Here is a 15,533-nt window from a genome sequence, read left to right on the forward strand (position 1 = left end):
TTTCATTGGTCACTGCTGTATCGTTAGATTCCAGTTAATGCTAGGCGCATGGCAGACATTCTAAAAATGCATTGAAAATCTTCCACCGTAAGTCCCTGGTGATGCAAATGTCATGTTATTGGTGACTGGCTCCAAACTTCCATAGCAGGCTTACCCTGGTCATTTTGGTATTTTGTTGCAACATGGCAATGAGTTTTACATTGTTTGAACTTTTCTTCTCCAACTTTTAACATTATGATGGGGTTTTATTGTATTTTTTGAATGGATAGAAAAAAAATAAAGGAAGAAAATAAGTAAAGAAGGAAGGAAAAGGAAAAATAAAGATGAAAGAAATTCCAAGATGAAAAACCTTTGCATGGTGAAAAAATCTGGTCAATAGGATTTGAAATCAGTATGCAACCTGACTATAAGTTTTAGGTGATGTCAAATTGCAAGCCAATTTAACCAAGCCAGAATCATCTTCTAACTAAATGAGAATATAGTAGAAGATCATTTGTGTGGGAGACTATCTTGACAACAGACTTATTATCAAAAGATTTACAATAGTTTTAATTATTGAGTAATTATAATTTTCATGTATGATGGTGGTGATGCAATCTGCAGTGAGCAAGGAATCTCTAGTCACAGTTTACAGGGGAACCTAATCAGCATGAGATGGGTGAGGCAGGGACAGACAATTACAATGAAATCATAGAGATCTTGGGGTAAGATGTGTTGGGATTCTTCTCATTAACTTATGTTTTGATGGTTAAAATAGGTAGATGTTACAAAGCTAGCTAGCTAGGTAGATAGAGATGAGACTGGATAGAAAGAGGTAAAATAGAGACATTTAGATATATAACCATATAGATATTTTTAAAATGTTATTATTTTAGGTGATTTTATGTGTCAACTTGACTGAGCCATGGTATGCCCAGATATTTAGTCAAGCATTACCTTGAGTTTCTCTGTGCTTCTTGAGGGTCACTGTGTGACAGTGTTTCTGGATGACATTAACAGTTGAGTTGGTATACAGAGTAAAGCAGATTCTTATCCCTAATGTAGGTGGGCCTCACCCAAACAGTTGGAGTCCTGAATAGAAATAAAAGGCTTAGTAGGAGAAAATTCCTTCTGCCTAACTGCCTTTGAGTTGGGACACTAAATTTTTTTCCCTGCCTTTGGACTCCAGCTGAAACATTGGCTCTTTCTAGGTCTTGAACTTGCAGGCTTTTGGATTGGAACCACACCATGGCTCTCCTGGGTCTCCAGCCTGCTGACTACAGATCTGGGGAAATATCCATCACATGAGCCAATTCCTCATAATCAATATTTTTATATATTATGTATGATATATATATTCATATATATATGCGCATGCACGTGGGCATGCACACACACACACATACGAACACACACACACACACACACACACACACACTACACATCCTGTTGGTTTTGTTTCTCTGGATAACTCTAACTAATACAACTACATTGTGTTTTATTTGTTTGTTTGGGGTTAAGGTAAATTAAAGTCCAGAAATATGTTTAAATCTGGTACAGGTCAAACCTTGGAGACCATTTAGATAATCATTTTTCTACCATTTTAGTGCTACCAATAGCCCTCTTTTTCATCAACTTCTCCTACTTCTCACAAAATTAGTGGTAAAAGGACTCAAGTCATGTTGAAAGCTCTAAAATGCTTCACACGCTCTTTTGTATCTCTGTGACCTCATATGGGCTCTTGCCTTTTAATGGAATATGCTTTTCTTCCTTCATCATCTTGCTGATCTTCCTTTAAGTATCACTTCCCCCAGGAAATCTTCTCTTATGCCTAGCCTGCTGTAGATGTTCATTCTTTATCCCCTACTTGTGTCCTACACAAGCGTCTGTTATAGGACATATCATACAGTACTATGATCATTAGTATATCTGATTGAGTTCTCCAGTAGAAAATATTAAGGGCTTTTTGAGAGTAGTTTATATACCTTTTAAAAAATTATTTTATCTCCAATTCCTACAACATTGCCGGACATGAGTATTTGTTGAAAAAATTATCTAATATGAATGTAATATGAATGTAACATGTATTAATTAAGATCATTGAGAGTCATTAATTTCTGAACTAATTGTTTTCTTCACTTTGTAAATTTTTCTAAAGCTAAAAACAAATCCCAATTATTTAAAATTAAATAAGCAAACTCAACAACACAATTTTCTTCTTCAACTGCACATAAAAGGAATGGGTCTTGCTTATACTTTGTGGAATATCATTAAGCAACCACCGTGTTTGACCATGCCTTTATTGCGTAACATGCATTGGTTCTCTAAACAAAATTGCTTTCATCTGAAGACATGCCAGTGCCTCTGTTAGATCAAATTTGACTGATGAAAAGAAGGAGCTGTCTTCATCATTTTACTAAATCATAGGTAGAAAACTTATTTACATTTTCACTGTAGATAACAAATCCAGTATAAAGAATGTGGCATCAAATGCTTTTAAGATCCTAGGCTGGCAAAGAAATTAAATGACAACCACTTAATTCTTAGATTGAGAGTGAGATTCTATGGGCAGATTTTACCTAACAACAACTGAAAGACTCACTTGTATCTTATAAATGTCAGCTAGGGAACACAGTTACCTATCATGTAATTAAATTAAGGTTATGTATAATCTAATTAGTCTTCTTTATAAGCAATTTTTCATTTCTAAATTACCTAACTTTAATTTTTAGAACTCACTGTAATTTCACATTTATTGTTTCTCTAACCTTAATATTCACAAGCACAGACTACAGCCAAGGTCTGACTTATGTTTCGTGTTTATGTAGTAATTACTGTCATCTTGACTAATGTATTAGTTTCCTGTTGCTGCTATAAGAGATTACCCTAAACTTAGTGGTTTAAAGCAACACAAGTTTTGTGTCCTATTGTTCTAGAGGGCAGAAATATGAATTAAGTTCTATAAGGTTAAAATCAAAGTGTTAGCAAGGCTGTATTCCTTGCTGGAGTCTATAGAGAAGATTCATTTTCTTGGCTGTCCAGCTTCTAGAGGCAGCACACATTCCTTGCCTTTTGGCTCCTTCTTCCATCTTTAAAGTGACTCCTTCCAGTCTCTGTTCTGTCATACTCTCTTCTTTTTCTGATTCTAAGCATCCACCCATCCTCTTATAAGGTCCTTTTTTATTACATTGGGTCCATCAGAAAATCTAGGACAGTCTTCCCATCTCAAAATTTTTAATTTAGTCTCATTTGGCCGAGTAAGGTAACATATTCACAGTTTCTGAGGATTAGGATATGAACATCATTGGGAGGGATGTTATTCTGTCTACCACAGTCTATCTACGTTTTTTTCTTTTTGTATTTAGCCAAATAATGAATCATAATTCAGTAGTAGAAAATATCATTGGAAGTTATAACTTGATTTAAAAAGAAACTTTGTAATTATTTTTTGATAAAAAATAATCCAGTCCCTTGAATACTGTCCCACTCCCCAATAATAGAAACATATGGACAGAAGCTAGCTTCAGTTATGTTATAGAGATTATTCCTTTATGCAAAAATAAAATAGGTGGTCTATTTCTTGTAACTCTTAGAGTCTCTTTTGTTTTAACTACTGTCAGATAAAGACAATAGAAACACAATGTCCTTCATTCAGTTATTTTTCATTCAATCTTCAAAAGCTAATAACCAGGAAGTATACAAAATAAAGATTAAATATTCTGTAATGCTTGAGATTTGAAATGAGCTTATATAGTTTACATTTATTTTTGTGTCACTGGGTATATGACCAAGTTGCCATGATTTTCTTTATGATATGATGATATTAACTTTGATTTTCAGCAGTAAAGTAAAAGCAACCTAGGTTTTACTTTTAATTTTAACAATTTGAGAGTCTACAAGCAGAAGGGAGGATGAAAGAATGATGAGCTACATTTATAAGAGATGAATGTGCCCCACTTTAGGAGGACCTACCCATAAAAAAAGAGCATTTGGCTCAGCATCTTCATTTTGTACATGAGGAAATGGAAACCAAAACAATTTAATGAGTTTTCCAAGGCCATACAACTAGACAGTTGCAGAACTGATATCGGGCCCCAGCTTAATTTAGTACTCTGTCTGTAACACCATGAACTTTCCAGTTTCCTAATTATTATGTAATTTGCTTTGATTTGGCATGGTTTCTCTCTTCCTTTATTTTCATTTTATATGTCAAATTAATATTAATTATGTTGAGTCCCTTGAGAGGTATCTTTTTCAAAAGAAATGATTACAAATGGACAAAGTACAATCACCTTTCTACTGCCTCTCTCTTTGCAAAAGTAAGATGCAAGAAAGAAAAAGGAAATTAAGGATGTTTTCATTGCCCTTTCCTTCCATTTCTTTTTACTGAGAGATATTAAAGATTAGTTGAACTAAATTAGAGACTTTGTTCTAAAAGTGAATGCCAACAGTAAGAAAATGGTAACCAGTTCTCAGATTAATGAATCCAATCATTCTCTGTGTGTATGGGGCAGGTAGTAAACTGCTTGAAATTCTTAAATACGTGTTGGCAAATGAACACATCATCTGCAAAAGCCCAGTGTGTAAACAAATATTTATCTCCTCTCAACCCTTCTTTTCCTTTTAGCTATATATGAATGTAACCAACTCTATGCCACATATAAGCTCATTTATAATTTTATCACTTCTTACAGTCTTATTCCATTTTATTTTAGGTCAAATATTTGGAGTTGGAGTCTTTATTGCTTTGGCTGACAGGAAAGTCATGATGCTTTGGAACTAATCAGGGCACCATGTGTAAATTATTGATTGATCCTATCCACTTGATTCCTTACTCTCACATATCTTATGCCCAGTTTTGATTCATATTACAATAGCTACTTTTTTTGGCATGAGCTTCATAAGTCTCTATACATTTCCTCCTGCTTATCCCTAGAGTGTTTAAAGGTATATGGCAATCAAACTAGAGTTATTTTATTCTCTGACTTTGCCTAGCATTCAGCTTGTTGTAAAGAGTAGAATATATCTGCATCACAATATAAATAATAAATGATAAGTATAATCAAAAGTATTCAGTGGGTCTTGAGCCAGATAATATTTCTGTTTATTTAGTACTACAATGATATGCACTAAGATGTAGGGATCATGCCACAAAACGTACGTAGGTGTAAAAATACCATTGGTACTGATTCCAGATAAACAATTCCCTAAGTAGCCATAGACATAGATCATTCCCAGAAGTGGTGGTGTCTTTTGTAAGTTAATATTTCACCCTGACATTTTGGTACCAGTGAATCAACATTTCCAATACTGATTCTCTATTGGAAGAAATCCTGCCATCTGGAATTAGTCCCTCTAGTAATGCCATTTAAATCATCATAGGATAATGCTTCTTAATCACCTTCAACTTAGTTGGAAATATAAAAAGGATCATGTATTCAATTTATGCACTCCCTTTGGGATTATCTAGATAACTGTTAGTTTGTGCTGTTAGGACAATTTATTACTTTTCTTAGGACATTTCTTTTCAGAGCATTTTAGCCTACAAAGTTAATCATGAAACTATTGAATTTCTGATGATATTTAGAAGTTACAATTCAGATGATTTTTTTAACTCCACTCTACCCATATTTGCTCTTAATAATTTAATATTATTCTGTATCATGGTGTTGTGCTCATTTAGTGATGTAGTACAAATATGGAGGCAATATTACTTTTCTCTATATGGTAATATTATAAGAATGTATAGTAAGAGAATAATTTTAAGAGAATATTTTAGATTCTTAAAAAAATAATGGAGTCCCTAAAAAGAGATGGAGAAATATCAATAATATACTAATTTACCAGATAAGGCTAAGACATTACATAAAGTTAGTCAAGACATAGGCACACTAATTAATAAACTGTTCAGACTTACAAACCTATGTAAATAAAATGGATATTTATACATACACCAAGGAATAAGAAGATGTGCTAACATTATCACCAAGTATCAGGAAACACACAATTCTCAAGTGTATTAAGCATTCCAAAGAGCTATGAAAAGTCAAAAATAGCACTAAGGATGGTGAGGTAGGACAAGAAATTAATAAAAAATCTAAAAAGACATAATCTTGCAGCATCCTGCAAAATAAATAACCTGATGTAAGAGGCCTAAGCCCTAGAAAAGATTCTTAAAATTTATCTTACTTCCCTGCCCCTAATATCTTTTCTGGTGAGAGCATGGACCCTAAATACATATATTTAACCCAGGATTTTAAGTTTTTTAGGTGTTCCTTGATTTATTTTTTTTCTTCGTCTATTCATTTATTCATTCAGCGAATATTTGTTAAATACTTGACCTGAGTAGATACTGTACTAGTCGCTAGATGGGAAAAGATACGATAATGACCAAGACACAGCCTGCCCTCAGTTACCTTACAGTTTAGTAGGGGAGACACAATACAATAAATACCCAATTGGGGGAAAAAAAGTGGATAGTGTAATAAGAGTGATTAGAAATAGAGTGCAATAGAAGACAGCAAATTTGGGGGAAAAAGAAATCCACTCAGTGTTTTCATTGAACACCTATTCTGTGTCAGAGACAGGGCTAGTGGCTATAAATGCAAAGATGAATAAAACATGGTTCTTTTCTTATGGGAGTTCTTAGTTTATCAGATAAACTCTTCCTGGGGTGTGAGGAGTGCCAGGGAAGGGTTTAGGGAAGAAGTGACATTTGAGTTGCATCTTAAAATATAGGTAAAATGTTGACATATGGAGAAGAGGGAAAGAGCTTTCCAAGGAGAGGCAAAAGCAGGAACACAACAGCATCTGTGATCCTCTCTCTGAACTTATTTTTATTCCTCTGAAGGCTTTGTATAAGAATGACGGAAGGCATAGCTTTGTGATATATACTTTAGAACACCTTGTTTTTAAAACATAAAAAAGTAAATGTTTTTAGAAAACTCTATTTTTTTTATTCCAAGAATATTTTTGAGTATTTTTATTAGCACCTTTCAAATTAGTGGCACTCTTGATAGAGATGGTCTTACACTGTTCCTATATTTTGGAACCCCCCTCTCCCCAAAAGGGTTTGGTACTTCTTGTAGCAAGTGACAGAAATAAGTTAAATCTCACAAAAGAATGGTGTGCAAAAATTTCTGAAGTAATACATTTCTTAAATATTAGTTTTTCATGATCAGGGTCTATCCTAAAAATTATATAGTTGTCCTTATCTATTTTTACATGGATTATATTATTTACATGGGTTGAACTGAGAAAGGAAATAATCAATTCATGAGTAACTCAGGTGGACTTGCTTTTGGATCAGTAACATTAGAAGAAGTATTATTAAGCGGCTAATTAAAGGTCAGGTCTTTTCAAGCACTTTGTAAAAGTCTCTGTTAAGAAGAGCAAGAAACCCAGTATAAACAGAAAACTGGGGAAGCAATCCAAGAGAAAAGAGCAGAGAAATTATGTTCATAAAGTTGTCATTTCTCCATGACTGCTATGTTCTGAACATTTGTGTCCTTCCTACCTGCCTAAATTGTTGATATCCTAATGTCCAATGGGATGGTGTTAGGAGGTAGGGGCTCTGGGAATTGATTAGGTCATCAAGGGGGAGCCTTCACTGAATGAGATTAGTGCCCTTATAAAAAGATATTCCAAAGAGCTCCCTAGCTCCTCTTACATGTGAGAGCGCAGTGAGAAGGAACCAGCTATGAAGCAGGAAAAGGACCCTCACCAAAACTTGACCATGCTGGTGCCTTGATCTTGCACTTCCCATTCTCCAGAACTGTGAGCAATAAATTTCTGTTGTTAATAAACTACCCAGTCTGTGGTATTTTGTTATTGCAGCCTGGAAGGACCAAGACAATGACCTTCTGCCCTGAACATTTTTAGACTGAGTAACTTGAGAAAATCCCTTTATAAATCTTCTTTCTTTAATATTTTTAAATCAGAGAGAAGATCTAAACTACTTTATCATTGGTATACTTTGCAAAGACACAAGAGGCCCACACTTTTTATGCTGGTCGAAAAAGCAGTTTTATCTGTTGATAGACCTTTGTTTAAATATATCCATTCTCTCTGTGATCCACTCTCCATGATTAGTTTAAAAGCTCTTTTCTGAATGTAGTTTGGCTCTGATATTATGGAACCACTCTGCATGTCTTGTATTTTTTTCTAACAAATTTGGGATATAAATATGAGGTAAATTTTTAAGGTGATATTTTGAAATTGGAGCTTTGACCAAAACTATGGGCTGCTTCTGAGAAATTCTGCTGATCGTATAAAAATAGGACATTCACTTTTCTGAAAGCTGAGAAGAAGGAATAACAAAGAAAGAAGGGGCATGAGAGGCCCTTTTCTATTATGATCTTAATATATGGTACAAAACAGACTTTATTATTTTTTTTAAAGATTTTATTTTTATTTATGTGACAGAGAGACAGCCAGCGAGAGAGGGAGCACAGCAGAGGAGTGGGAGAGGAAGAAGCAGGCTCCCAGCGGAGGAGCCCGATGTGGGGCTCGATCCCGGAACACCGGGATCACGCCCTGAGCCGAAGGCAGACGCTTAACAACTGCGCTACCCAGGCGCCCCCAAAACAGACTTTAGATCTGGTTATAAATTGACTAATGTTATGAAATATTTGTATTGGAAATTATGGTTTTATATATATAAATGATTTTAGATATAAATGATATATATAATTATATATATACAATTAATAATGGTATAAATTCTATTGCTATTCCATCTATTCCATAGTTAAGAAAACTGAGCTTCAGAGAGGTTAAGTGCCTTATTAAAATGGTGCAGTTAGGCCTTAAACCATGTTGGGCCTTAAAACCATGACTTCATGTCCAGCTCGCCCTTTTACATTGAATTAATTTGGTATACAATTTAAAAAATTATAATGGCAAATTACCATGATAATACTAGTTTCATAGAAAATCTCCTTCAAGGTTTTTAATTGGTAAGTGGCATAGACTGAGTAAATGGATGACTAATTTCAGGATCCTATTTTAGATTTAAACCTGGGATCTAGGTAGCAAATATTTAGATAATATTTGATGTTACTTTCATATTTTAATGCCACTGTGAAACATCTGTTCGTATATATGCATATAGACACATTCACACAAATGCACAGGTGATCCCAAACACCCCTGTCATCTCACCTAACCTACAAAGACAGCTGTCTGCTTGTGTATCTCCTCTGTTAATTTCACTGATGCCAATTTATTTAAAGTAAAATGTGACTAATTAATACTTCAGTAAATCAAATGTCAAGTCTTAGCTTTATCCAGTCTCATTTTTTTCTTTATATATTTTGTTAGCACAAAATTGAGGTTTTCCTAATGGCTGCGAGTCTAAAATCCTGAAGGATGTTCCTGCTTGGGAAGTGTCAGCCATGAACATGCAGGACCTTTTACATGTAGCCCTCCCAAATACCTCTGGCATCTCTTCCTCACACTAGAAATTCTGTTCATATGAGAAATAAGTTTTTACTTTGCTTTTCACTAGGGAATTTTTCATTAAATAAAAGACTTAGAGATGAAGCAAGAAACATGTTGGTTTTCAGATCCACTCACAGTCTTGTCAAGTGAGCAAAGTTTGATGGGTAAATGAATAGAAGAAGCCTGAGTACACAGATCGTGAATGTGGAGATAGGAGGAAAGGAGAGGATGGTATGTGAGGAAGTGGAAAACTGAAGGCTTTATAAGGCTTTATTGAATGCCAAACACAGAAGATGAAAACTTCATGATATTATCTAGGCAGGCTGATCCCCAGATCTTACAAAGTTTATGACCTTAGAAGCTATACCCTAAAAAATGGTTTGCAAATTTTTAATGAATGATCAAATATGATTAAATAAAGTATCATGGTCTGTGTAGGCTGCTGTAACAAAGTTCTCCACTGAGTGGCTCATAGACAGATTATTTATTTGTCACAATTCTGGAGGCTGGAAGTTTAAGATCTGGGGGCCAGCATGATCAAGTGGAGGCCTTCTTCCAGCTTGTAGACTTCTTTTTGTATTCTCACATGGTGGAAAGAATGAATTTTCTCTCTCTGTCCTCTTATAACAGGGCACTAATCTCAGGACCTAATTACCTCCCTGATGCCTCATATCTTAATACCCTTACCTTGGGGATTAGGTTTCAATACATGATTGGGGTGGGGGTGATTGGGGGGTCCAAAAACATGTGAAGCATAGCATGGAGTCATTCTAGAGTTTAACACAGAAGTTTCAAGAACATGTAGGCTTCACATTTTACAGGTGAGACACAGCTTCCTCAACGTCGTTCTCATATATGCATGTACATATATTTACTGAGACACACACACATATGTGTAGTGGCAAAGCAGGGATGAAAAATAAAGGACCCTGAATCCTACCCCCTATGGTTCTCACTTTTGTGCCACTTTTTCTCCCAACAGAGAACCTATCACAATAGTCCTTTTTAAAGGAAGTAACTGCAAAATTATATGGGATAGAATTTTAAAAGAAAAATAAACGAAAGCAGCACCATTTTAACCTTTTCAAACTGCCAAGAGAGTGAGAAAGAATATTTACTTTCTCTAAAATAAGAATTTAATTGGGTTAAGGAGGATGGGATAAAATCAGAGTAAGAAAGTAATTGTTCTTTAAAAAACATGGATGGGCTGCGTTGAACTTTTCATTTTTTACCATATTGGTTTATGGGTGTGTAATTACAGGTTTTGCCGAATGCCATCAATCCATATTTTCTGTGCTAATTTTGAGTTGGTCCTGTTGTATAGAGGGTTTGTCTGGCATACAGGAGATACAGGAGAAGATAAATTTTTAAGGCGAATTTTACAACACATTTATCTCAGCTTATTTCTCTGGCTGCTTTTGCTCTTTATTAATTTCATTTAAAAGTTGAAAGAACAAGAACTTTAACTAGATTTATGTACAAAAGCCACCATAGCCAATTTAGGTCCCTGATGATTTTATTTAGCAATACCAAAATGCAAAGGCACGTATACCTGGTATATTACATTATGAAGTATTAAAAATATAATGATTGAGATTCTCTTAGTTTTCATCATCTTAATGTTGCTTTAAAGTAACTGCCTTAGTTAATGCAAGAGTCCTCCTTGGCTGGGTTGTTTTGGACAGAAAGAACAATTTGGTGTTGAAGATTATTGCTGAATCATTGTTACATTTTATGTTTGTGATGTGAGCAAGTACCATGGTGATAAGTTCTCTAATATATTTGTAGGTAAGGGGATAGTGAATGCTTTCTCAATCTAAGTGGGCTAGAGCATTTTTCAATTGATTTATCACAGAAGTAGGACTGCTTTAAAGTTCAACAGTCACTGCAATGTGTGGCTATGCCTATGTCACCTCTTTTTAACTATTCCCCAAGTATCTAACTCTGGTATAAATGTTCTGTTTAAAACCTGCACAGCCACATTTATATCTTCCTTTCTTCCTGTTTCGGCATTGCAGAGCAGAGAAATTCGTGGTTCTGATTCACAGGAATTACTATTTTGTTATAATGTTCAAATAATGGTCTGCTAAAAATCTTCTTGTAAAAGAAAAAGAGGTTCACTCTCCTACTATCAAGGTCATTACTGAACTCAATGTGTTTAGTTTAAAAGCACAGAGATGCCATCTAGCAGCCATTCTTAGGAATTTCCTGCACTGAAATATTCCTTTCTCCATAAAACTAAGCAATAATTGAATTCCTACAAGCTTTCAGGTTCTTAAAAATTTTCTTATTAAATGAATGATGGTTTGGCACATTGCCTCTAATTCGGGCACTCCATTACAAATAAAATTAATTTCTCTTAAAACAGGTAAAGTAATATACCTATGAGTTTTTCTAATTGGAACTAGAAACTGTTAATAAGATTTTAGTTAAGAAAACATAGTTCTCATAATTTTCCTGAGAGGAAAATTGATAACCTGTCTATATAAAAATACAAATAATTAATTAGTGGTGAAGTGCCTTTCTTTGCTGAAAGATAATACTAATTTTGCCAATTTTCTGATATATCAAATGAGAAAAAAGAAAGCGAGTGCATGCTGAAAGTAAGTCCATCCTATGAATACAGAAGTTTGGGCATTTTTTTTTAAATTTAAAAATAAAATTGACTTTCAAGTAACTTATCTTACCATAAGATGGCGATACCTAAGCACTTTATAAAATGTCATATAAGATCTGGAATTTTCAGTCTCAGGAAAAATGATCATAAACGTAAACATTATCCAGTCTTCCATGAAATGGAATTGGTACTGTTATTAGAGAGCCTTGTTTTTAGATAAATTAGTATACAATGATCACTAAGGTTTAGATTTCCAATATTTGATCTATGTGGCAATCCTATAACTGAACAAACTCTATTCAATTTTAAGAGCTCTTCTATTTTGCCAATTTGTGTGTCTCCATGTGTGATTATACATATATACTTACTACAAACATAAAGTGTAACAATATCGAAGAGTATTTGAATGCATTTATTTAAAAATGTGATTATGAAATATATCAGTTCTAGTATATTAGTATATTAAAAAATACCAACTGTTTAGAATTTCCGTACATTTAGTTGCCATCCCTTAATTATTACTTATTGTCCAAAAACTGTGGTCTTATATGTTTTTATATTATTGGATTTTTATTTCAATTTCATCAAGCGTAATTTGCATTATGAATGCTAATTTTATTACCTAAACCCTTAAGTAGTTAATGCAATAACAAATAAAAGTTGAGAAAATTCCTAGTTCATAACCTAGTTGACAATTATTTTGAGAATTCATTGGTACCATTTATGATTTGGTTGGGAGGGATGCTATAGTTTGGTAATCAACAACAGTTTGCTAAAACATACAAAAGTAGCTTTTATTCACTTTTTAAAAGCAATATTTCGTCTCCTAGTCCAAAAAGTTTTTAGACATTAAAATCACTTGCTATGAACCTTTTAATATTTTCTATAATGTCATATGTGGTGTAGAACAAAATATTATCTGCTCTTTATACACTGTATTGCAGTATCTAGAATTTGAAAAAGACAATCTGAAAAGTTCATGTATATGTTTCCTTCCCTGGATTTCTCAGCTCATTTGTACTGAACTGCCCCAGTTAAGTCTAAAGAAAGTTATATATTGTTGAATACACAGAAATAAACTTATCGATACTAGAAAGGTCAAAGTGACTAAAATGGGTCATTTATTTGGGGGGATTTAACAGGTCTTTTATTTAACAGCTCTTTTTTTGTTTATATATATCTAATTTGGTAAAGAGTGGGGTTCAAGAATTCAAGAAGGTGTTTATACACTAAAGATACCAGACAAATCAGATCACACATGCAGTGGCTGGTAAAGCTCTACATTTCTGAATTCATTTTAAAGAACGACAAAACTCTCTTTAAGTATTTTTTTTCTTACAGTAACTCACTAATTGGCTTTGCTTTAAAAAAATGTTTTACCAAGAATATTCCGAAAGATATATCATTGAATATGTTCAAAAGTGGTAACCAATATAATATGAGAGTGGCAGTAGAATGTGTCACTATAAATCCAGAGACAAAAAAAAAAAAAGATTTAAAAAATATAAAAACAAAATCAACACTTTTTACCTGGTTGTAAAGCTACCCCTTACTATGTAAAATATTCTATTAAGATCATTAAGGTGGCATTCACACACTGTGTGGAGATCTCACAGTGACAATATCAGCACAACTGTACCTTTAAAATAAAATTATTCTCATCAGGTATCTCTAAATATGAAAAGTGCAAAGAAATAACTACAAATATATATGATAGATCCTAAGTTTTCACTATATACTATATTAGGCCTAGAAATATTCAGTCAACCATAATATTAGATTATGCTTGGTTACATATTAGTTCTATCCAATTATGAAAAGAAACTTCATTTCTCTACACTACACAGATAATATTAAGCTTTAAAAATAACTTTGCAATATCCCAAAATGCAGCTTTAAATGGTTTTGTAACATGGTATCATTTTTTTTTGTTTTGTCAAAGTGCTCTTGACAAGCTAAATAAGTGAAATGATTTCAAAAATTGTATCTCTTACTCTTTGCCAAATGCCTTATCTCTTAGTCCAGATCATAATGATTTTCTTAGAATGCTGAACCTCTCAAATTATCTCACTTTATTGTCAAGACGTTTCTCGCACACAACGGAAAATATTTCTCCATATTTTTCTACCTTTTTATGAAAAGAGCTTAGCGTTCACTTTAATTACCAGTACTGGATAATTTTCGGAGTTCAAGAGCGGTGAGACAACTCATCGTTCCTATTGCCCTCCCTAGTTTGATAGGGTTCTCACTTCCTGTTTCTTAACACTGGTAATCAGAACTTCCTCAGAGCTTCCTAATTTTCTTAATAAAAAGAGAGAAGCAAATAAACACAAGCTCCTTTCACGAACGCCTCTCAGCCATGGCAGAGTATAGCTCTGCTGCTCTGCCGTGTGTGTTACCAGCAGCATCCTAAATGTTTTGGACACAAACCGCAGCACGTCTGCGATGGGAGTATTATTGACCAGGATCAGCTGGAAAACGCTTCTCTGCTTTCAACAAAGAAACAGTGCACCATCTCCTAATACATGTTTACAAATTGCATTGTTTCAACTGCTAACTCCTTTGCATTGCCCCTCCGACTTCAAAAGAGAACATTAAGCACTTGGATACGGATTAAGCTAAATTCCCCCGAGAGCCGCATAGCCCTCTGCCCCTACACATTATATTCGCTCTTGGTCCCCCCCCCCTTCCTCGCCTAGACTCTACCTTGAGGAGCTATTCCTCTGGTAGTTCACCTTGTCTTAGAAGCAGTAGGGATAAGCCAGGCACCACAAGATAGCTGGAAGAGTCGTCTTTCGTGCCTTTTTTTTTTTTTTTTGCATATTTATTTGCATTTTTAGTCAGTTTGTTACATATTGCACATTTATTTCAAACAAGAGTTAAGTATTGCCCATACCTTGGAAGGATCTAATCCAGCAAGCAAAGACAGCAGCAGGAGATTGAGTAGGTTGGACGTCGCCTGCATTCTGATCTGGGTTTTTGCCCTCTCTTTACTCTCTTTTATGTAGCCACTCCACTCTCACTGCAGAGACCTTTCCCTCGTCAGTTGCACTTTCTGCCTGCCAGTCAGAGCAGAGTACAGACAGAGGCGGTGGCCGGAGCAGGAGCAAGAGCAGCAGCCGCGGTAGCAGTAGCCGTGGTAGCAGTAGCGGCAGCAGCGGCAGCCGCCCTGGGGGGCGATCATTCCGCAGGCATTCTCCGAGCTGGGAGTCCGTGCGAGCTCAAGAGGGTGGGTTGGGCTGCAGTCGGCGCTGACCGAGGTGCTGAAGCTCCTCCAACCCGAGCTCTAGTTTACCCTCTCTCCCGCTGATATCTAGCCAGCCCACCTCAAAAGTTTTGACCCAAGAAAAAGATACAGGCAGTAACTGCTGAGAGAGGTGTGGAGACCTGGGCAACGGATATGACATCACTACAGCTCCTGGGGGTTTGGGGGTATATGTTGCTGGGAATTTGTTAACCAAACAAGGATTGACTCTCACGCTCTAGTTCAGCATTT

At 35.0% G+C, this 15,533-nt stretch overlaps 1 protein-coding gene across 1 annotated transcript in view; it reads right to left on the minus strand.

Annotated features, from left to right (window-relative positions):
* OLFM3 (olfactomedin 3) overlaps positions 1–15,079 on the minus strand; it is a 184,051-nt gene extending 168,972 nt beyond the window's left edge. Inside the window, exon 1 of the mRNA XM_019799376.2 lies at positions 14,934–15,079. Coding sequence (XP_019654935.1) covers positions 14,934–15,002 — 69 coding nt within the window. The 5' untranslated portion in view covers positions 15,003–15,079. The remainder of the gene's footprint in view (positions 1–14,933) is intronic.
* Positions 15,080–15,533: the final 454 nt, after the last annotated feature.

The sequence above is a fragment of the Ailuropoda melanoleuca genome, chromosome 2 (assembly GCF_002007445.2).
Source record: "Ailuropoda melanoleuca isolate Jingjing chromosome 2, ASM200744v2, whole genome shotgun sequence".
Taxonomy (NCBI): domain Eukaryota; kingdom Metazoa; phylum Chordata; class Mammalia; order Carnivora; family Ursidae; genus Ailuropoda; species Ailuropoda melanoleuca.